General features: G+C 46.2%; 1 protein-coding gene across 1 annotated transcript; it reads left to right on the top strand.

Moving 5' to 3' along the window:
- LOC8076789 (shewanella-like protein phosphatase 2) lies at window positions 356-2,069 on the top strand. Its single transcript, XM_021460823.1, has one exon. The coding sequence runs from the start codon at window positions 416-418 to the stop codon at window positions 1,727-1,729; it is 1,314 nt and encodes a 437-aa protein (XP_021316498.1). The 5' UTR covers window positions 356-415; the 3' UTR covers window positions 1,730-2,069.

Here is a 24,088-nt window from a genome sequence, read left to right as displayed (position 1 = left end):
ATGGACTAACTAGACTCAAAAGATTCATCTCGTAATTTACATGTAAAATGTGTAATTAATTTTTATTTTTGATTATATTTAATACTTCATGCATGTGCCGTAAGATTTGATGTGACAAAAAATCTTGAAAAAATTTTGGTTTTTAGAGTGAACTAAATAAGTTCTAGCTGAATTTTTAATTTTATAAATAATCTATTATTTAGTATGTTCAAACCATTTAATGGGACGGAGCGTGGTTCACCAACATTAAATTTGCCCGCTGACTTTTTCCAAAGGACACTGACTGGCGGAGCAGGGTGCATTGATGTCCCATCTTTAAAAGGCGGGCCGCCACCTATCTTGAGATTCCGCAGCCCACCCCGCCCACGCCGCAAATCCCTGCCGGTGCCGGAGCACAAAATAGAGAGAGAAAAAAATGGCGGCGGCCCCGTCCCCGTCCCCCTCCGTCCCCGCCTGCGGCGACCTCCCGGCCGCCGTATCCGCCTTCGCCGACGCCTTCGTGGACTTCGCCGTGTCCGGCATCTTCTTCCCGACCTCCGCCTCCTCCTCGTCGCCCCCTCCTCCCCCGACGACCCCGACCACCTTCCTCCCGTCCCCATCCCGCCTCGTCGCCATCGGAGACCTCCACGGGGACCTCCCCAAGTCCCTCTCCGCGCTCCGCCTCGCCGGCCTCGTGCCCCCGTCCAGCAGCCTCGATTCCTCCCCCTCCTCCTCCGCCGCCGCCTCCCCCTCCTCCTCCGCCGCCGCCTCCGCCTCATGGGCCGCGGGGCCCACCCTCGCCGTCCAGCTCGGCGACATCCTCGACCGCGGCGGCGACGAGCTCCGCCTCCTCTACCTCCTCCGTCGCCTTGCGCTCTCCGCCGAGGCACGCGGCGGCGCGTTCCTCCCCATCCTCGGCAACCACGAGGTCATGAACGTCTCCGGCGACTTCCGCTTCGCCACGCCGCAGGGCCTCCAGGAGTTCTCCGCCTGGGCCGGGTGGTACCGCGCGGGGCTCGCCATCAAGCGCCGCTGCGGCGAGCACCTCGACCCGCAGCCCAGGAACCCGTTCCTCGGCGTGCCCAAATCCTTCCCCGGCGTCAAGCCGGAGTTCTGGGACGGGATGCGGTCCCGTCTCGCCGCGCTCCGGCCCGACGGGCCCATTGCGCGCCGGTTCCTGGCCGACCTCCCGACCGTGCTTGTGGTGGGCGACTCGGTGTTCGTCCATGGGGGCCTCCTCGAGGCCAACGTCGAGTACGGCCTGGAGCGGATCAATGCGGAGGTCAGCGAGTGGATCCGCGGTGAGGGCGGCGACAATGCCAGGGCGCCAGAGTATGTGCGAGGCCGGGACGCTGTCGTCTGGCTCAGGAGGTTCTCGGACGGCTTCGATTGCGACTGCAAGAGGCTGGAAGGGGTGCTTGGGATGATCCCTGGTGCCAGGAGAATGGTGATGGGTCACACAATTCAGACAGTGGGGATCAATGCAGTGTGTAGCGCACAGGCGGTGAGGGTCGACGTGGGGCTGTCGAGGGGGTGCGGGAACGGGCTGCCGGAGGTGCTTGAGATCAATGCTGGCGGCACTGAAGTCAGGGTGATCACGACGCCTCCCTCAGAGGCCTGGATGTATAGGAAGCAAGAAGTGGAGAAGGCTGCCGCAGCAGTCACAGAGAAGAGTGGTGATGTCAAGGAAGGGCTTGCATTGCTGGTAAGGGAGAGCCACGGATTGAAAGAGGTAGGAGTTAAGGCTTAATTTAGTGTTAACTTCAGGCTAGGATTGTTTGGGTAACCCGCAATTGGGATTGCTTCGGTGAATTTGGTAAAGAAGAAGACTAGTTATGGGAGGGATTGTTTGTAGGAATCATTACTTGTTAGTGGGTATCCACAAAAGAAAGGAAGATCTGCCATGATGTTTTTATTTTTGAAGATACGATAGTGGATTACTGATATATACCTACAATTAATGGTTCAATTGTGGAGTTTTTGAACTTTGTGTAGTATATTTCCCCAATGTTTCTTTTCTGTTGATGCTGAGAATCATGTAATTTTTTGTTCGATTTGATATAGAGAATAACAGGACTGTCTCTGGAACACTTTTGTGGCTGATTTGGTATAGAGAATCAACAATGTTTGGCTTTGGTTTTGCCATATCATTTAGTAGCCAAGTTCCTATTCAAGCCTTTGCTGCAGCTCCTGTCTAATTAAGCTATCATTTGATTCTTTGGAGCCCATTTATTTTGACATCAATGTTCAGTTTTCATTTCTACAGACAGTCAGACACCATAGTCAATGATTGATGATTGTACAAACAAATAACCAATAGGAGTGCTGAAGTGACAGACCAGCTGAAATGAATATGACAACAGAAGTTTGGTAATTATGAGAAGCATCAAGGAAATAGTCCTCTCCTTGCAGTGACCATGGCAACACGGACTGACAAGTTGATGAAGTGGAGGGAATTTATAGCAATATAGGGAGTTGTTAAAGTAGTTCTGAAATGGAGGTAATGGTCCTTATCTCCCCATTCTCCATATTTATTGTTCAACATCACACTACCAATGCTGATTGATGTGTAGAAGTTGAGATGTGCACATTTCTGCAGTTGTTTTAGTGGAATAATACTGCATAGCCTAGTCAGACATGATCATCATATATGAGATTCTGCTAATCCAACTTAGAATATGTTTCGTGAAACATGATTGCTGTTGCAGTGCGTGTGCAACATGTGTGAGGGTGATAGGCCATGTGAATATCCTAACAATTAATGAGAAGTTTGGTCGTGGCTTGATTCTCTCCATAAGGATGTGCATGTTGTGCGGAAAAGGAATTTGACAAGTGGATGATGGTATTGCCATGCGGAACAGCAAGTAGACAAGGAAAAGTATCTCGAGTGTGATTTGCATTTGCATCCTGTAACCCTTTTTTTCCACAAAATGTCTCCGTCGATTGATTGTTGAATTGGTCTCGTGTTCCTATCTCCTGTGTCATGTGTTCCTATCTCCGCTTGTCTTGTCTCGAAACTGTCTGGTGTAGACGTTTTCCATGTTTGGTCCAGCAATTTTCTCATGTGCTCAATGCGCGCTGATGGTGATGTGTTCAGACTTCTCAAGGCAGTTTGTAGTGATTTGGACACCTAGATTTATCCATTGATTTGTTGGCTTGTGCTCTGATGTGATGTGCAATCTTTCTATTGTTTTTGCGGCGGGCTAGTGGAAATGTGATTGACAGTTTTATGACCTTTTGTTGCTGGTGCATAGTCCAATTTGTGCTGGCAGGTGCTCTAAGGCCTTGTTTAGATGCACCCAAAACTTTACAAGATTCCCCATCATATCGAATCTTGCGGCACATGCATGGAGTATTAAATATAGATAAAAATAAAAACTAATTACACAGTTTGTCTGTAAATCGCGAGACGAATCTTTTAAGCCTAGTTACTCCATGATTGGACAATATTTGTCAAATAAAAACGAAAGTGCTACAGTGTCAAAATCCAAAAAGTTTTTGCATCTAAACAAGCCCTAAATGCTCCTAAACTGAATAAAAGAAACATGATGGCCACTGAAGTTTGCGTACGCAATCAGTGCATTTCTTCTCTCGAGTCCTGGCAGAAGGATTGAAGAATTGCTTTTCTCTGTTGTTTGGTACTATAATCCAGACTCTAGAGCTTTGAGTGTTCAGCATGGTTGAATTTTCAGCGTTGCAGAACTTTGAAGCGAAATACTCCCTCTCAATGCATAAACCATGGTGGTTTATACAGACATTAATTCTTTTTGCTGATGTGACAAATGTTATTGAAAAGAGAGTAATAATTATAGAAATTGGGTCTAAGTTAGCCTAGTTTCAATACATAGTTTTATGCCACAGTTAACCGAGCCATATGAGTTTCATGGGGGATGAAACTCTTCTCTAATATGATGAAACTCCTTCATTTAATGACCCTGCCAAGTCAACAATTTTACTTATGTGGCACCCTATTTAATTGCTGACTTGGCAGGGTCATTAAAATGAAGGAGTTTCATTAGATAAGAGAGGAGTTTCATCCCCATGAAACTCATATGTTACTTAGTTTATAGTCTTGGTAACTGTGTCATTCATCCCCATGAAACTCATATGGCTTGGTTACCTAGTTTATAGTCTTGATAACTGTGTCATGAAACTATACATTGAGACTGACCTTAGAAACCATGTCTACACAAAATCTAAGACATGAAGTGATATGATTGGCTCAGAATGGAGAGAGAATAAATGTGATTGCATAAAAAATCTATAGAAACTATCCATTGGGACTATAGTTTCTATATATAGTGTCTATACAAATTAATAGGTATAGAAACTACATGTAGTTTCTAGCATTGAGAGTGTCCTGATTGAACTGCTTGAAAAATACAAGGTTCTATTTTTTTCCACAATTATGATTTGTCCATTTCTTACCCCTTTTTTTTTATTAAACAAGCTGGTAGAAAATAAGCTATACATGTGTCGTATAGAAATACTTTCTTTTTCTTGGGAGTTTTCCGAGTGCCCAAACGAAGTACGTACTGTGTTTATTTTCATATACACTTGTGAAGGGGTAAGGTTACATTCGTGCATTGGGATAGACTGAATGCCGACGAAATCAATCAAACGTTTTTTCCCGTCTTATGAACGGGGAGGCAAACCTATTTTAATTAATTGACTGTGAAAGCAAAATCTGAAGACCATCCCAGCAGCAATGTTGAAAATTTATAATCTTTTGAACGAGTATGTTTCCATAGGAGAAACAGGGCAGTCTGCAGGTAAAGTGAAGGCACTTAGTCAGGCAAATTTGCAGATTCATGGAGGTTAACCTGAAGCCGCAAGATGGAATTGAGTATAGGCTGCTTGCAGGGGGAGACGGTCCCAGGCCCAGGCAGTAGTGCCACAGCTATATATCACAAGGACAGGCCTGTCCTGCACGTGTAGAGGTAAGGTTTCCCAAAACTGAGTGATGAGAGCCATCTCTTGCGCTGTTCTGCCTTTGCCAAGGCGTGTTTTTGTTCCCAACACCTCTCAAACCCACAGCAAATCCTATAGGATGATACCGTGTTCATCTATCTTCTATGGAGAATATCAGGCCAACGGAAACTATCATATCGCTGTTATTTCACTTCCTATCCTGCCTGTGTGAACAATGGCAGTCTCACATGCTCTGCGCCACCTTTTTATTTTGTTGGTCTGTGGGACACATTTATACAATTTATTCAACTGAACGAGTGCACCTTTCTAAAGCGTCGGATCCCCCTACTATACATCTTTTTATATATAGATATAGGAGTTTGAAGTTAACAAGGAAAACCTGGAAAGGAACATAGAAACCAAACACATAATTGTGGAGAAGACTCACAACCAATGGGACGTAGAAAACCAGTGATTTCTCAAGGTATGCTTGCATGCATCTGTCAAGAGAGGCTGAACTTGAGCACAAATCAGATCATTACTAGTTAACCAACTGCACCATCTCATTATTACAATGACTATTTCCAAGAAAAAAAAAGGAATTGCCATTTGGACCTTGAAACTTTAAAGAATGTAGAAAGGATCTTATTTTGGTCTTGTGTTCCTTATCTCCTCTTGTATTGTCTCCAAACTGTCTGGTGTAAATGTTTTCCATGCTTGGTCCAGCAATTTTCTCCTGTGCTCAATGCACTCTGATGGTGATGTGTTCAGACTTCTCAAGGCACTTTGTAGTGATTTGGACACCTAAATTTATCCACTGATGTGTTGTGTTGTGCTCCGATGTGATGTGCAATCTTTCTTTGTTTTTGCGGCAGGCTAGTGGAAATGTGATTGACAGTTTTATTACCTATTGTTGTTGGTGCATAGTCCAATTTGTCCTGGCAGGTCTCTCTATATGCTCCTAAACTGAACAAAAAAAAAACATGATGGCCACTGAAGCTTGCGTGCGCAATCAGTGCTTTTCTTCTCTCAGAGTCCTGGCAGAAGGATTGAAGAATTGTTTTTCTGTTGTTTGGTACTGTACTCCAGACTCCAGAGTTTGAGTGTTCAGCTTGGTGGAATTTTCAGCATTGCAGAGCTTCCAAGTGAAATACTCTGTTTGAAGTGCCTGGAAATAAAAGGTTCTGTTTTTTTTCCAGACTGAAATATTCTAATTCAAGTGCCTGAAAATACAAGAGTCTGCTTTCTCACAATTTTGATTCGTCCATTTTTACTCTCTTTTATTCTTATTATTTTTATTGAAAAAGCAAGTAGAAAATGAGTTATTATATGTGTTGGATAAAAATGCTTTCTTTTTCATGGGAATTTTTCTTGGTGCACGGACAAAACTACTACGTATTGTATTTGTTTTCTCCACTTTCATTCGGGAATTTTTTTCTACCCTTTTGAACAGGAACGTGGACCTGTTTTTAATTGACCATGAAAGAAAAAATCTGAAGCCGACCAGCATGGCACATCCATCCCAGCAGCATTGAGGATGAACTGAATGCCGACGGTGTATTCTTTCCAATATCACAGGGAGTATCTTTCCAGTAGCATGAAAAATGAGATCATTGAGGTGCTGACTATTCTGATCGATCTTATCGAATCTATAATGTCGAAAATGATGAATGCAACGTATTAGGCCTTGTTTAGTTCCAAAAAATTTTGCAAAACAGGTACTGTAGCACTTTCGTTTGTTTGTGACAAATATTGTCCAATCATGAACTAACTAGGCTCAAAAGATTCATCTCATCAATTCCGACCAAACTATGCAATTAGTTTTTATTTTCGTCTATATTTAATACTCCATGCATATGTCTAAAGATTCGATGTGACGGGGAATCTGAAAAATTTTGCAAAATTTTTTGGAACTAAACAAGGCCAATAGAAACAGGCTCCCAGGCCCAGGCAGTGTTGTAATCAGTAGCGAAGCTAGAGCAAATTCAGGGGGTGCGGCTGCCTTATAGATATATATATATATTTGAATCATAATTATGGTGAAATTTTAACTCTATTCATTGATATTTAAAATTTTAGTGGATGCATCCGCATCCACCATCTTATACGTGGCTTCGCCACTGGTTGTAACGCCAAGGTGTGTTTTTGTTCTCCCAACGCCTCTCAAGGCCAGCAAATTTTTTTTTTCTAGAACACGCCTTAGACGTGTAATGCATTAAGCAGGCTGGAGTTCAAACAGGAAGTTACAACAAAACGGGGACGGTAACCACGGTTACCGAGGCCTAGCCAAAAGCTACCACTTGCTGCACAAACAACAGCAGGGACCCAAAAAACACTCAGCGGCCAGAGCCGCAGCTCGGCACACTAACCACCACCAGCAACAAGGAACAAGAAAGACAGCCTGAGAAGAAACAACAAGCAACAGGTTCAGGCCAAAAGCTCTAGCGAAGGCTCAACCTGGAAAGCAAAAACTTCAGCTGCTTGTGGCCAGCGGCACACCAAGCCAAAGCCTCATCGCGAATGCCTGCCAAAAGCTGCTGAACGGAGGAGGTGTGGCCGTCAAACGTTCTTGAGTTGCGCTCCTTCCACAGCGACCATCCGATGAGGAAGAAGAGAGAGTCAAAGCCCTTTCTGAGCTGCTTTGGAACACACTTTCGCTGTGACAACCACCACTCAAGGACAGGTTCTTCCCGAACAGACACGAAAGACTGGAGCTGCACCAAGGAGAGGCAGGCATGCCAGACTTGGCGACTAAAAGAGCAACCCAGGATGATGTGGTGGATAGTTTCTGGCGCCTGATCACACATGATGCAGGAGCTGGAGTCTTGCAGGCCGTGCCTCCACCTTCGGTATGCTGTCCAGCAGCGGTCATGGAGGACGAGCCAAAAGAAGAATCTCACCCGAGGTGGCGCGGAAGTCTTCCAAACGTGCCTTGCCCCCAGCAGAGCGCAAGCGCCGAAGAACAAGGCCGAGTAGGCCGACGCCGCGGAGTAGCACTGGTCGGCGGACAACTTCCAGGAGAAGGAATCAGGTTCGGTTGAGAGATGCACCTCATCGAGCCGGTCACAGATCCAAGCCACCTCAATCATCATTTGCACTGTGACCGCTCCGCCGATGTGGCTTACCCAATTGTTGTTCCGCATTGCTTCTGCCACCGTGCTCCTCAACTTCCGCGGTCGTACAGCCGCAAAAACTGTGGGCGCTTGGAACTGCAGGCTGGAGCCCTGTATCCATCTGTCGGTCCAGAAGAAAGTGGAAGCACCATCCCCCACTGAGAAGGAGGTAGCAGCCTGGAACAGAGCAAGCACAGCACGCTCATTTGTTGAAGGGTAGAGGCCCTGAATCCGCTCCTTCCAGACCCATCTTGCCCGGAGAGCCATCCCAGCCTTCCTCAGGTCAGAAATGCCAAGGCCACCGAGCTCCTTTGGCAAACACACCACCGGCCAAGCAACTTTACAGCGACCCCCTGAGACTTTGTCTACACCAGCCCAAATAAAGCCTCTCCTCAACTTGTCGATGGTCTCAATTGCCCATGCCGAGAGGCACAACACCATGGACATATGAATAGGAATGGCAGACAACGTTGCAGTGACGAGCGCCGCGCGGCCAGCCGCATTCAGCAGAGTCCCTTTCCAACCAGGGATCCTAGCCGCCACTCTGTCAATAAGCGGATGCTCATCAGACCTCTTCAGCCTGAAAACCGAGAGGGGTACTCCAAGATATCGGCATGGAAAGCTTTCCAAGCGACAGGATAGGACAGTGAGGGTGCGCTCCACTTGAAACTCAGAACAGTGAATGGGAATTGCCATCGTTTTGTCAAGGTTGGTCAGCAAACCTGATGCAAGACCGAAGATATTTAGTGCTGCCCTCATCGCCAGCAGATCAGCTTCAAGGGGGTCCACGAACAGGACCAGATCATCTGCATACAGGCTCACTTGGCGTCCATCTAGCCCTCTGATCGGAGTCAAAGATCCGCGCCACTCCAACCAGCGGAGGAACAGGTTGAGCACCTCCATTACAATGACAAACAACATAGGCGATAAGGGATCACCTTGCCTCAGCCCTCTCGCATGGCAAATCCGTCTACCAACACGACCATTGAGCAGGATCCTCGTGTTGGACGAAGCCAATAAGGCAGAGAGCCAGTTCCTCCAACGCAAACCGAACCCCATATGCTGAAGAACTTCAAGGAGGAAGGTCCAAGCAACAGTGTCGAAGGCTTTGGCAATATCGATCTTCAACAGGATGCACGGAGATCGCTTGGCATAGATAGATTTGCAGGCCAGGCTCACACTGCGGAAGTTGTCATGAATACATCTCCCTTGAATGAAAGCACTTTGGTTGGGCTGAACTAACTGAGGCAGCACGGTTGAGAGACGACGCGCCAAACACTTAGTGACCAGCTTGGCAAAGCTGTGCACTAAACTGATCGGGCGATAGTCCGCTATAGCTTCCGGGTTTTCCTTCTTCCTGAGCAGAATCATGTAAGCTCCATTGAGGTGGCAAAGACTCCGAGCATCCTGTGCCCAGAACGCATTCATAGCGTTCATGATGTCTGACTTAATAATGTCCCAAGCAAGTTTGTAGAAGAGTCCAGTGAACCCATCAGGTCCTGGCGCCTTGTGGCTTGGGAGCTCGGAGATGACAGCCCGGACCTCCTCCTCAGTAAACATGCGCTCCAACGCGGCGAGGTCGAGAGAGGGCAGCCCAATAGCTTGCAGGTTGAAACGCCTGCTGCGCACGAAGTCGGTCCCAAGGAGATTGTTGTAGAAATTAAAAAGTGCATCAGCCATTTGCTGATCTTGGGCGACCTGCATGCCGCCCACCATGAGGGAGTCGATCCTAGATCTTCTCCTGCGGTGGCATGCTTGCAGGTGGTAGAATCTGGTGTTAGCGTCCCCCTCCGCCAGATATAACACCCTGGACCGCTGCCTGGCAATGGAGCGTGACAGCGAGGCCAACCCCAGCACCCGCATTTTGAGAGAACGCCTCAGCTCAGCTTCCCAGGAAGAAAGCTGGCGACGCTCCATCTCTTCATCAAGGCACAGGATTGCCTCTCGGGTCAGCGTCGACTGTAGCCGGATGCTGCCAATTTTCTTGTTACTCCAGCTCTTAAGTTCCTTGGCCAGATTCCGGAACTTGAAGTCGAGTATACGGAAAGGGTCAGCAAAGGAGACGTGAATTGTCCACGCAGCAGCTACCACCTCTTTGAAGTCAGGGAACTTTGCCCAGTGAGGTTCAAAGTGGAATCTCTGCCTGACACCATGGAAGGCATCGAACTGCAGCAAAAGGGGGGCAGTGGTCAGAGCAATCAGTCGAGAGAGGCCTTAGCAAGTGGCGAGGGAAGGCTGTCATCCAATCCGCTGATCCAAATACTCTGTCCAGGAGCTCAAGAGTTGGGTTTTCCCGTTCATTGGACCAGGTGAAACGCCTCCCAATAAGAGGCACCTCTTCCAACTGTGCCCTGTTGATGAAAGATCGGAACCGGCGCATAGATCTGCGGTTCAGTCTGCTATTGTTCTTATCTGCTGCTCTATAGATCATGTTGAAATCACCAACTGCAAGCCATGGCAACGGCGAGTTGGAACCGTAGCTGAGGAGGTCATCGAGGAACAGCACCTGATCTGCGTCTTGGTGTGGTCCATACACAACAGAAATGCGCCACGGCCTTGGCAAGACACCAACATTCAGCAAAGTTGCACAGACAAAGGACGATCCCAGCACCACATCCTGGGTCATCCAGAACTCTCTCCGCCACGCAAGGAGGATTCCCCCGGACGCTCCCACCGATGGCAAGCACACAAAATCAAAGGCGTTGCCCAAAGTTTCATTGGCCAGATTGTTACAAAAGTTGGAGATCTTGGTCTCCTGGAGACAGACAAGGGAGGGGTCATGCAAAATCACCAGCTCACGGACCACATTCCGCCGTGCACGCTCATTTAGCCCGTGCACGTTCCATACAAGACAAGATGGGTTTGTGGACATTGGGTAACCAATTTTGCTTCAAAAAGACATGGAAGGGCAACTGTGCCACCTCACCCTCTAAGCCAGTGAGGTCCAAATCCATGGCTGGCAAGTTGAAATTTCCATTGAGCAGAATTAACATCGTTTCCTTCTTCCTCTGCGAGAGGTTTCCACCAAAAGCCGCCTTGAACTGACTATTAATCTCGGCGTTCGTCGCGCTTTCAGGCAGCCCCATCCCAAGCTTCCTGAGCAGGACATTCTGTGCTTGCATGGTGGCATTGGCCGCGCGAGGGCGCGCAGCAATGCGGCCGCTTCTCCGCAGGGAGCGCACAGAAGTCGGCGTTCTTGATCTTCTCAGGCGTGGTCTCGTTTTCAGTACTGGCGTTGCGAGTGGAATGCAAACTTCTGCCTCCAGGCTTGCCTGGACGGTTTCCAGCGACAGGTTGTCGCTGTTATCAACGTCCGAAGCCGAAGGCATGACATCCGTGCTCGCCCCTTCCTGTACGGCCTCGAGAGGCCGTGGCGGCGAAGCTGTTTGGCTCGAACTGCACTTCTGCGAGTGGGATCGCCTCCTCTGGCACTTGCTTATACTGCACCGGGGAGCTCCTGCGGAAGCGAAGCTCAACCTCAGCATGCAGATCGCCCCAGTCTATTCGAGCCGCCGGAGGCGGCGTCTGCACCCCTCGCCCAGCCTGAAGCAAATATGGAGCCATATTGGCAGTGAACTCGAGCAGCGAGCTCACCCGCGACGCCGATACCGTAGCGTCCACACGATCGGCAACATGCAGCTCCGCATCGCCAGAGCTGCCCCCAGGGTCACCCGCTGCCGTTGCCGATGACCCGGCCGGATGACCGTGAGGGGATGGCTGGGTCGTCTGCAAACTGAGAGCAGCGCCCCCCTCCACCCTATCGTCGATAGCCGCCAAGTCAGCGCCCGACAGCTTGGGGGGGGGGGGGAGGCAACGTCGGAGTGGACGGGCGACGAGCCCTGATCAACTGGCCCAGACGTGGCCTGCCAGCACGTGAATTCGGCTTCCACGCTTCTCGCGAACCAGTCGTCATGGGCCATCTCCGGTAAAACAGAGGTGCTCACACCCCCAAGGAGGATTGGGGCTATGTTGATGAAGCGGCCCACAATCCCCGGCCCTGGAGGGGTTTCCTGTCGAAGGCAGAGCGCGGACGGTGGTGGAGACGCAAAAGCCGGAGTAGCAGACAAAGGCGCGCCCCTCGGCGACGAAGGCGCCTCCAACGACGGGGCAGGCTCCATCTTGCGCCGCCAAGCGCTGGAACCAAGAGGGCAAAAATGGGCACCAACCTGCACCGAGTCGACGACGGGACCACGAGCCCTTTGATGGAGGTGTTCAGCTCCGCCTGCCGGCCCCGGGGCGTCTTCGACCTCACCGTCTCCACCCGCCTCTCGTCCACCGCTTGCTGGACATGGGGGCCGAGCCCAGCAGCAGGGGCCCAACCGTCCAGCGCCACGTGCTGCGCAGCCGGAGACCCAGGGGGGGAGCTGAAGTCCTGGAAAGCGACGAGGCGGACCTTGATCAAGTACATCAGGCCATCGAGGTGATCGTCGGCAGGCGCAATTCCAGGGACCACCGGTTCCGGGATGAACACAAGGTTGCGGTCAACGACGAATGCCGGGTGCTTGCACCAGGCCGTAATGAAGTATTCCCGGTCATCATCGTCTTCCCGATCCCGCAGCTGGGATTCTTCGATGTTGGCGCACGCCGGTCCCAGCACGTGCTGCGCCAACTCCGTGCTCCTCGCGTGCAGCGGAACGCGCGAGAGGGCTAGCAAGACTCTGAACTTGAAGGAGCCATGGTGCGCCAGGGTGGTTCGCCGCCAAGGGTACCAGACCAGGGGAAGAGCCGATGCTCTTCTGGAGTGCAGAACACGATCTTGATCAGCACCGTGCCGGAACCGGACCACGAAGTCTTCAGGGAAGTGGCGGCGAACATCGAATTCTTCCTCCTGCAGCCCGAAATGTTGCTGAAGGTGTTCGCGCAGCATGGTCGTGGACACCTGAAGCCGCGTCCCAGCTACGTTGGCCACCAGCCGCAGCGAATCCTCCGCCGCTTGCAGGCCTGCGCTGCGCGGAACGACCACCAACGGTGCGCGCGGGCGAAAGGGAAGCAGCTCACCGCCAGAGATCGCCACAGGTCCAGGAGCAACCGCCACATCCGGGGCTGCTGCAGCCACCTGAACAACCGGCTGCGGCACAGGGGGCGGCGGCGGTGGTGGTGGAGGTGGCGGCGGAGGCGACGGCGAACGAGGAGGGACAGAGGCGACGCGCTGCGAGGAGCATTCCCCAGGGCTGGGAGGCCTGCAACAGAAAGGCACTGACGGCGGCCGGCCGGAGGAGCGGGATCTCCCGGAGACGGTGTCCTCCGAGCTGGCCGTGCGACCTACGGTCCTGGCCGCCGGAGCACGCCTCAGTCGCCAGCGTTCCATCCCCCGCTCATCTGGGGACCTGGATCTCTTGGCGCCCACGGCGAAGGAGGTGGTGGGGAAGGGGCATGAGGAGGCGTGGTGCCCCTCAGCCCGGCAGTTGTAGCACTTGGCCGGGAAGCTGCACGACGCGCGCAGATGGCCAGTCCCCAGGCAGTTGAAGCACAAGCCATGAAGGCCTGGGGGGACCGGCTTGGGCGAAGAAGTCGGCGAGCGAGAGCGCCCCAGACGGCGACTCTGGACCTGAAAGAAGCCTTCGGCATCTGGCGAGCCAAAGGCCCGCGGCGGGTGCGAGGCAGGGGAGAGGCCGCGCACTGGCGAGCCCTGCGGCGACCGCATGCTGGGTCGGCGGGCTACAGCCATGGAGCCCTCAATCCTCCTGCCCGCCCGGCGATGTCGGCGCCTCGCGCGTCGCCGGACCCGTCGGCGCTTGGCGCCAGCCACCGGGGGAGCCTCGTCACCCGCACCGGGGGGACGGACCGAGATGCGGTCGCGCGGGGGCTGCAGTCGCAAGGGGCGAGTCATCCTCCTCATCATCGGAGAGGACGAAGTCGAGATCCACCCTCTCCCCCCGACCCAGAGCTTGGAGCAGGCCATCAGGGGAGCCGGCCTCGAGCGCCTCCTCAACCTCATCCGCCCAGCTGCGGCGGGATGGGGATCCACGCTCCATGGCTGTAGACAGACAGCGGGGCAAAGAGTCGCGCGGAGCCGCTTGGGAGCCTGGAAGGAGAAAGCTGAGAGCAGATCCAGGGGCGGGGACGCGAGCAGGTTCCGGATCCGAGGAGCTAGAGGGCGGGGGGTGGCTGGAGGAGCGGTAGGAGGGCCATCGGCGCCGGGGCGCGCGGGGGCGGCGGCGCCCCTGCTCACAGCTCAAGAGGTCTCGTTGCAATCGGTTCGGCGGCGGCACCGTGATACCAACTAGAACAACTCAAGGCCAGCAAATCCTTCCTCTACTCTAGGATAATTGACCCATGCTTTGCCTTCTACTGTATCGAGAATACTTATCAGACAACGGAAATGTGTTATTCACTTCCTATCCTGCCCGTGTGAACAACAATGGCAATCTCATATATATGCTCTACGCCACCTTTCTAGCTATTTTGCTGTTCTCTGGGATGGATTTATATAGTATTGAACTCAATGAGTGCAGTTACACTTATACATACACCTAAGAAGACCAGTCAGATATAATAGTTCTATAAAGCACTGGATCACTTTTCTTTTATAAATCAAGAATATATTATTTATATATTGGAGTTTACGAGAGAAACCAAGAAAGAGACAAAGAAAATAGAGCATTTTTTTTGACAAGACTCTATCCATTGCTCAACCAGTGATGTCTCTGAAGGTATCTGTTGATTTCCGGATGTAACAAGTGAAACAAGTTCCATGCCATCTTAGTATTGCACTTGGTTAATAATAATAATAATAATAATAATAATAATAATAATAATAATAATAATAATAATAATAATAATAATAATAATAATAATAATAATAATAATAATAATAATAATAATAATAATAATAATAATAATAATAATAATAATAATAATAATAATAATAATAATAATAATAATAATAATAATAATAATAATAATAATAATAATAATAATAATAATAATAATAATAATAATAATAATAATAATAATAATAATGCACATGTGGCTAGACTTTGGGAGCAGTACTGGGTCTCCCCCTCTCTTCATGACAACCTCGGATATCCCCCTTCCAAAATAAAAATAAACACATTTCCAGGAATAAAACAGCTTGCTTTGGTTTTATATTCAGGGTTCTTCTATATTCTCTTGAGCAAAAAACATATCAGTCTCTAATTGTGCATACAATAATTTATAAAGGTTTTGAATGGCTATGAAAATCTTCATATTAGAAGAAGCATCAAGTTTTCTTCTAGATCTTTTTTCATGATCAGCTAGACACCCGGGAGCTTCTCATAAAACATGGAATTCCAATCTTACAACTGTTTCCTGTGCTCTGATGATGTACCATTTAATTCATATCTTCTAGACGTGTTTGTGATTTCTAGTTTCTCAGTTGACGACCCTTTTCAGAAATTTGGAACGTTTTAAAAGAAAAGTAGCAGTATCTTTTTACATGGAAATCATCAACCTTAGGGATTGTTGTTTAGTGGGGATTCGAGAGGGTATGAAGGGAGTTGAGGCCATGTTTGGTTAATCTCCTCCCTAAGAGGTTTTGAGGGGTTGATGCCTTGCTTGGATTGAGAAACATGGTAGTCTGCTGGAAAATTACAGAACGAAAACAAATGGAGTGAAGTCGGCAAATTTGCAGATTCATGGAGGCTAACCTGAAACTGCTAGATGGTATTGAGCTCCGGATGCTCTTAAAATGCACGAGAAATTGTCATACCCCCCAACCTATCAAGTCCATCTAGTGGATGAGATACTCCTAAGAGCAAGTATTATAGTAGGCTGTAAGCTGGCTAAATGCTGAGGTGGAGGAGAGAAGAGAGGAGAGAGAAGAAGCAGGCAGCCAGCTTAGGCATAGAAACCAAAAAATTTTGTGAGAGAGATAAGTGGGTCATATATTAATAGTGAATAACTAACTATTGTATGGGTGGGCTGGAAGAAGGCTGCAAAAAACCTTACAACCAGTAAGTGGGCTGTATTATTAAACTTGCTCTAAGTTCAAGTAAGGCTGCTTGCTGGGAGAGGCCCAGGCCCAAGACAGTAGTGTTGCAGCTATGACGCTCCAGGTAGAGAGGTATGTGTCTTCAAAACTGAGTGATCAGAGCCATCTCTTATGCTGCTCTGCCTTTGGCAAGCCATGTTTTTCTTCCCAATGCCTCTCAAACCCACAGCAAATCCCAACCTCTAATATAATGCTGTGTTCACCCATGCTTTGTCTTGTCTTCTATGGAGAATATTAGAGCAACAGAAACTATCATATCGCTGTTACTTCACTTCCTATCCTGCCTGTGTGAACAACAATGGGAGTCTCACATGCTCTGCGCCACCTTTTTATTTTGCTGGTTGGTGGGACACATTTATACAGTATTCAACTGAACGAGTGCAGTTACACACCTTAACATGTTCTAGAGTGCTGGATCTTTTATCAAGAGGGTCCACCCTACTGTATAGTTTTTCGTATATAGGAGTTTGAAGTTACCAAGGAAACTCAAGAAACCTACAAATAAACAGAGAAAACCGAATACAAAATTGTGGAGAAGACTATCCATTGCTCAACTGATAGGATGTACAACTTCTTTGCTCCATGGAAAACTAGTGATGTCTGATGGTAAACTTGCATGCATCTATCCAAGAGAGGCTGGACTTGAGTAAATTAAAAATCAGGTCATTACGAGTTAGCCAAATGCACTGGCTCATTATTACAATGACAATTTCCAAGAAAAAAAATGGAATTGCCAGTTGGACCATGAAACTTCAAAGAATGTGGAAACGATCTTCCTGTTTTAAATTTGGAACTTTTGGGGTGATTAGTCCTATTGATGCCCAACAATCGTGAGAAAATTGACAGTAGAGGGATTACTTCTCATGTGCTCAATGCAATCTGATGGTGATGTGTTCAGACTTCTCAAGGCAGTTTGTAGTGATGTGGAACCTAAATTTATCCACTGATTTCTTGTCTTGTGCTCTGATGCGATGTGTAATCTTTCTTTGTTTTTGCGGCGAGCTAGTGGAAATGTGATTGACAGTTTTATTACCTTTTGTTGTTGGTGCATAGTACAATTTGTGCTGGCAGGTGCTCTAAATGCTCCTAAACTGAAAAATACGGTTCTATTTTGTTCACATAATTTTGATTTGTCTATCTCTCTTTTATTCTTATTTTTTATTGAAAAAGCAAGTTGAAAGTGAGTTATTACATGTGTCAGATAGACATACTTCCTTTTCATGGGAATTTTTAATTTCCCGCTGCCCGGAAAAAAACTAAATATTTTATTGTATTTATTTTCATGGTTACGGAGGGGTCAGGTTACATTTGGGCATTTTTGGCACATTCAATTGGTCATTTGGTGAAGCCAATGAACTCAATCAGACCTTTTTCCCCCTTTTCAACAGGAAGGCAAGCGTAACTTTAATTGACCGTGAAAGCAAAATCTAAAGATGATCAGCCAGTCGAGGATAGACTGATGCCAACGATTATCTTCCCATTAGCATGGGGAGTACCTTCACGGTAGCATGAAAAATGAGATCACTGAGGTGTTGACTTTACTGATCTATATCGAATCTATAATGTCAAAAATGAGTGAAAGGCTGCTTGCTGGGCGAAGCCGGACCAGAACAATAGTGCTGCTGCAGCTACATGAGGCGAGGCCATGCCAGGCCAGGCGGAATCTCTGCTGATGTGCACAGTGCTCCACGTGCAAGGCTTCCCCAAAATGAGTGATCAAAGCATCTCTAGCACCACACTCGCTGGCATGTTTTTTTGTTCCCAACACCTCTCAAACCCACTGCAAATCCTTCCTCTACTTTAGGATAATTAATGTGTCCTCCCATGCTTTGCCTTCTACTGTTCGAGAATACTTGTCAGACAACGGAAATTGTCGTGTCTCTGTTATGTGTTATTTCACTTCCTATCCTTCCCGTGTGAACAACAATGGCTCTCTCATATATATGCTCTACGCCACCTTTCTATTTTGCTGTTCTCTGGGATGCATTTATATAGTATTGAACTCAGTAAGTACAGATATAGTACATATACCTAAAAAGACCAATCAGATATATATGGTTCTAAAGCACCGGATCACTTTTCTTTTACAAAACAAGAGGGTGCTGTCCTACAGTATATAATTTTATATATTGGAGTTTAGGAGAGAAACCAAGAAAGAGACAGAGAAAAACGAGCAGGAAAAAAGATGGATAAGACTCTATCTGTTGCTCAACCAATGGGATGTCGACGGAAAACCAGTGATGTCTCTGGAGTTATGCTTGCATCATCTGTCCTGCCAAGAGAGGCTGAACTTGAGTAAGAATCAGATTGTTACTAGTTAATCAAATGCACCGGCCCATGACAATGGTAATTATTTCTAAGAAAAGAGTAATTGCCAGTTGGACTATGAAAGGATTTTAATATTTTGCAGTGATTAGTCGTACTGATGCCCAACAATTGCGAGCAAACCAACAATAAACGGTTAAAGTATCCAAACTTTCAAGCATAAAATACAGTCATAGGATTGTCTTGTATGAAAAGATCCATAGCCTTCAACCTTGGAGTTGTATTAAACGAGCCTTTAATAAAATCTAGAAGAAGACATTGCAATTAAGTTGTCGTTTTGATCTTCAAATAAAGATAAAATTCAGAGTGTCCAAAAGATTGATAAAGACAATATGGTAGGTCCAAGTTTGAAGTGTATGTTGCTCCTTGGCTTACGACTCTTTTTATTAATTCATATCTGATTCAAAATATATACCCAATTTACAAATCATTGAAATCTTCCAAAGCATCTATTTCCAGCGTTCTTGATTGTCTCCTTTTAACTGTTGTTGAATTCTTAAACAAATTTGACAAAAAAATTCCATCCTTCCTAAAAAGGATGCAATTCTAGTTTTGTATTTAGTCGAGCTATCTAAAGTTTGAACAAGCTTAGAGAAAAGAGTAGTATTATACTAATGAGACCAAGTTGATATGCTATGCAAATGTATTCATAATGAAACTTATGAATTGGTGTTGTGTTCCTATCTCCCGTGTAGTGTGTTCCTATCTCCTCTTGTCTTGTCTCCAAACTGTCTGGTGCAGATGTTTTCCATGCTTGGTCAAGTTATTTTCTCATGTGCTCATTGCACACTCATAGCAATGTATTCAGACTTATCAAGGCAGTGTGTAGTGATTTGGACATCTAAATTTATCCATTGATTTGTTGTGTTGTGCTCTGATGTGATTTGCAATCTTTCTTTGTTTTTGCGGCAGGCTAGTGGAAATGTGATTGATAGTTTTATTACCTTTTGTTGTTGGTGCATAGTCCAATTTTTGTTGGCAGGTGCTCTAAGGGCTCCTAAACTGAAAAACAAAACATGTTGGTCACTGAAGTTTGCGAGTGCAATCAGTGCTTTTCGTCTCTCGAGTCTTGGTAGAGGCTTGAAGAATTGCTTTCCTCTGTTGTTTGGTACTATATATAGTCCAGACTCCAGGGTTTGAGTGTTCAACATGGTGGAATTTTCAGCATTGCAGAACTTCCAAGCGAAATACTCCTACATTGATTGAAGTGCCTGGAAAATACAAGGTTCTCTATTTCTTTTCCACAATTATGTTTTGTCCATTTCGTACATTCTTATAATATTTATTAAAAAAACTAGTAGAAAATAAGTTATACTTGTCTCAGATACAAATACATTTTTTTTGCTTGGTAATTTTTCCCAGTGCTCGGATAATGCTAGAACTGTATTTATTTTCATATACACTTGCCAAAGGGGTCAGGTTACATTCATGCATTTGGCACATTCAATTGGATGTTTGATGAAGCCAACGAAATCAATCGAACCTCTTTTTTCCCCCTCTTTTGAACAGGAAGGCAAACCTATTTTAATTCATCATGAAATCAAAATCTGAAGATCATCCCAGCAGCGTATACTGAATGCTGACGATGTATATTTTCAATAGGACTATACTGATCTATAATGTTGAATATCTACAATCTTTTGAACGGGGAGTATCTTTCCAGGATCATGGGAAATGAGATCATTGAGGTGCTGACTATACTGATCTATCAAATCTATACTGTTGAAAAGGATGAATGCAATGTATTAGGACTGAGAAACAGGGCAGTCTGCAGGAAATTTACAGAATTAAAACAAATGCAGTGAAGTTGGCAAATTTGCAGATTCATGGTCGCTAACCTGAAACTGCAAAATGGTATTGAGTTCCCGACGCTCTCAAAATGCACGAGAAATTGACATACCCCCATCCCCAAGCCCACCTAGCGGATGAAATAATCCTAAGTTCAAGCAAGGCTGCTTGCTGTGAGAGGCAATAGTGATGCAGCTATGAGGCTCCACATAGAGGTAAGTCTTCCCAAAACTAAGTGATCACAGCCGATCTTGTGCTTCTCTGATTTTTCCAAGCCATGTTTTTGTTCCCAACACCTCTCAAACCCACAGCAAATCCTCCAGGATAATACCTTGTGCACCCATGCTTTGTCTTGTCCTCTGTCGAGAATATCAGGCAACGGAAACTATCATATCACTGTTATTTCGTTTCCTATCCTGCCCGTGTGAACTAATGTTAGAATATAAGTGAATTGCCCACCTCTCCGCATCAGCTTAAGCTTTTGGGTTGAACTGGTCGGTGCATGCAACTCAATATGGTATCATAGCCAAAGGTCTCAAGTTCGAATCCTGGTTAGCGCAATTAAATAAAATAATTGTTGCTCGCTCCTATTCCACGTTTGAGGCATGAGGGAGCCTCCACGTGAGGGGGAGTGTTGGAATATAAGTGAATTGCCCACCTCTCCCCATCAGCTTAAGCTTTTGGGTTGAACTGGTCGGTGGATGCAACTCAATAACAACAATGGCTGTCTTGCATGCTCTGCGCCATTACTGGTTTGTGGGACGCATTTATACAGTATTCAACTGAACGAGTGCAGTTATACACTTTAGCACGACCAATGAGCCTAGTTAGTCCATGATTGGACAATATTTGTCAAACATAAACGAAAATGCTACAGTATCCATTTTGCAAAAAAATTTGGAACTAAACAAGGCCTTACTATCATTGTGAATGCTTCTCATGGAGCGTTGAGGAGCTTGAGCAGCCACTTCGATGACATTAATTTGTGTTAGGTCTCTTGTCTTTCCTTTGGGTGGGCAGGAATCCAGCCTAGTTATACTCATTTCTAGATCAAACAGATTAACTCCACAACATCTTGAGAACTCACTTGGTTCCCACCAGTTACAATGAACACATTTAAGAAGTGATTTAAAATGATTTGTTGCCATGAATACAGAGTCACTTTGTCATAGAAGGATTTAATAATCATATCTGAATGATCAATGTGACTAATGCGGTGGGGTCAAGATTTGAATGCATGACACTATTTTCTCCTTTATGTTCCACAATTTAGGGGCCTTCTATGCTGCAGTAATTTCTCTGGCCTGAAGTATAATTGATCGATCTTGGTTTATCCTAAGTCTTATTAACATGTACTATATCAAAAGATAAATTAAAACTACCGCATCTCCATAAACTAGTGGCAAGATGAGACCTGAAGCACACAACCTTGTACCAAAGCGACTTCTTGTGGATGAAGTCCATGTAAATTAGGATATGCTTCGTTTCACGATGGTGGACCAGGGTGGCTATCTTACAGATAGTTCTAGTATTGCACAAAGAAAATAGTTGTAGAAATAACAAGGACACATAGCATCCGGAGAACTTGTTGGAGCAAATATGACTCAACAATGGTGTGGTCAATGACATAGGACTCCATTTCAACACTAGAGTGAAAGGGTGTTGTACAGCATTTTGTGGACCAAGACACCAAATTAATATTGAGGACGATGAAGTGGCCTAACATGTGGTGCCTAGGCTCTGGATAACCCGCCTAGTCTAAATCAGAGGGCACAACTAGTGACTGAAATATGCTAAAAAACTAGTGACTGAAAATGAGCCATGCTGATGTGAACACTAGAGGAGAAGGTTCCGTTTACATAGCACATGGTAGCTTGGCATGAGCGTTTACAAGTATCACTTTAAATTAAAGTGACACTCAGACATGGCAACATGTTGTGTCCATGGCATAGTACTATTGTTTGGATAGGAACATTGGAACATGCTATTAGAGGAGCATGTGATAGAGATGCCGAGGAAGTCATGGTAGGTCACTGAGGTCCGTCATGGAGATCTTACTGTGTAAATGCTCGGTGATGCACCAGAGTAGAGTTAGTGAAGAGGCATTTAGATATGGCTATCGAGATACAATAGCAAGTAGACAATACTATCCACTCTTCGTAAAGAAAGATGGATTTGTCATAGTTGACCACCAAATGACTTGTGAGGGAGGGATTCAAGTTAGGTCTAGAATCTTTCAAACAGAAAGAGGTGGTTCATCCCTCCATATTATATATATTAGGCATACGAGTTTGCTTTTAACTAATATGGGTGTATATTTTCTAGTTTCCTAGTAAGATAGAGCAAAGACAAGCTTGCCTTCATCTTTGTGGACCAAAGTAAAAAATGGATAATATTTCAAATCCTAAAGTAAATCGAGGAGGAAGGGCAAACCCAAATGATGGAACCCACAGATTGCTCAATCATAAAAGTAGTAGCTTCTTCTTCTGTGACCACAGATTTCTCCGGTGCTTCTTCTTTGGTGACCACTGGAATTTCAGAGGCAAGAACATGTTTATTAGAGTGAAAAAGGAAAGGCTTACCTGCCTGTGTTGTTGTTAGCTTGTTACGAGCTTAGAGCAAGACCAAAATGGTGGAGTTCTCGGGCTTCCCCAGTCTAGCGTGAACGCAGTTCATCGCAGTACACCACAATTCCATTTTTGCACGCCAGATCATGTAATTCTTCCCATCAAAGGAAAAATGCCATCAAGAAAATTTTAGGCAATTTTAGCCATGCAAGACAAGTAGACACAAGAGATAAAGAGACGGGAGAGACGTCACTGAATTAACATTGATAGGAAAACTCCCATCTAGTAACTCATGTCATTAGAAAAAAACTTCCATGCAATAACTTTTGTCATTAGAATTGGAAACTCCACCTTTCAAGACTTCTCATTCAACCAACATTAATAATCAAAACTCCTGCACTTACTCGACTTAAATGGCAAAAGCACGTCATGCATGCATGTTCGCCTCATCTCCCATCACAATTCCATTATGGTATTAAACCATCACATGCACATTATTTGTACTACCATAGAATTATTTGATATATTAAATATATTGTATGAGCTATGCCCATAATATATCTAATAGAAAAAGTTTATACTAAATATTGAATGCTCAAAACACTACGAGATCCCCCACATTACTAGGAGAAGTTGCAGATTCTGATTGTGGGGGTATGGAGCACGTCCGTATAGCTTGTCATGTATCTATTCGCTGGTAATATAGTCGCTTTGTAATATTTCTCTTATTACTGTTAATAAAAAATGTGCAGAATGCACTGAGAACAGGCGGAAGATGCTTGTCTTGCATTATTGGTGCTACAAAATTAAAAACTGTGTCATGCTAGTGCGATGCTAAGCTGAAGCCGCCAGGCAGATGGCATTTGTGCCAGTTTCTCTTGTCTTGGAAGGTATCTATTATTTCTCCAGATGTACCACGTGAAACAAGCTCCACGCCATCTTAGCATCATTTCACTTGATTAGTAATACTACACACATGCTGGCATACGCGTTCCTGTGTAGAGTACTTGTTTACCGCCAGCAAGCCCGACAATGTGGTGACTGGCTGACAGCTGAGCAATGGCATCCTGCACATTTTTTGAATATTTGTCCTTCTCCCACTGAATATGTAATTTGTTGTTGAACATTGCTCGCTGATTTGATCCTTTTTACTAAACAAAACCGTATTTGTTATGTGACATGGAGCATGCACTAAAAAAGTCAAAAAACCAAAGTACACCTAACGGATGAGACGAAAACAACACAAAAAGGCTGCTTTGCTGGGGAATGCCCAGGCCCAGGCAACGCAGCCACGGGCAGTAGTGCTGCAGCTCCCACGAGGCCAGGGGCATCTCCGCTAACTACTGCACCTGCTCCACACGGATCCAACATTGGGTGACCACAGCCTTCTCTGGTGCCGCTCATCTTCATTGCTCAAGCTAAGTTTGTGT

Source organism: Sorghum bicolor, chromosome 5 (assembly GCF_000003195.3).
Source record: "Sorghum bicolor cultivar BTx623 chromosome 5, Sorghum_bicolor_NCBIv3, whole genome shotgun sequence".
Taxonomy (NCBI): Eukaryota; Viridiplantae; Streptophyta; class Magnoliopsida; order Poales; family Poaceae; genus Sorghum; species Sorghum bicolor.
The sequence above is the reverse complement of the archived record's forward strand: the minus strand, read 5'-3'. Positions and strand labels throughout refer to the sequence as shown.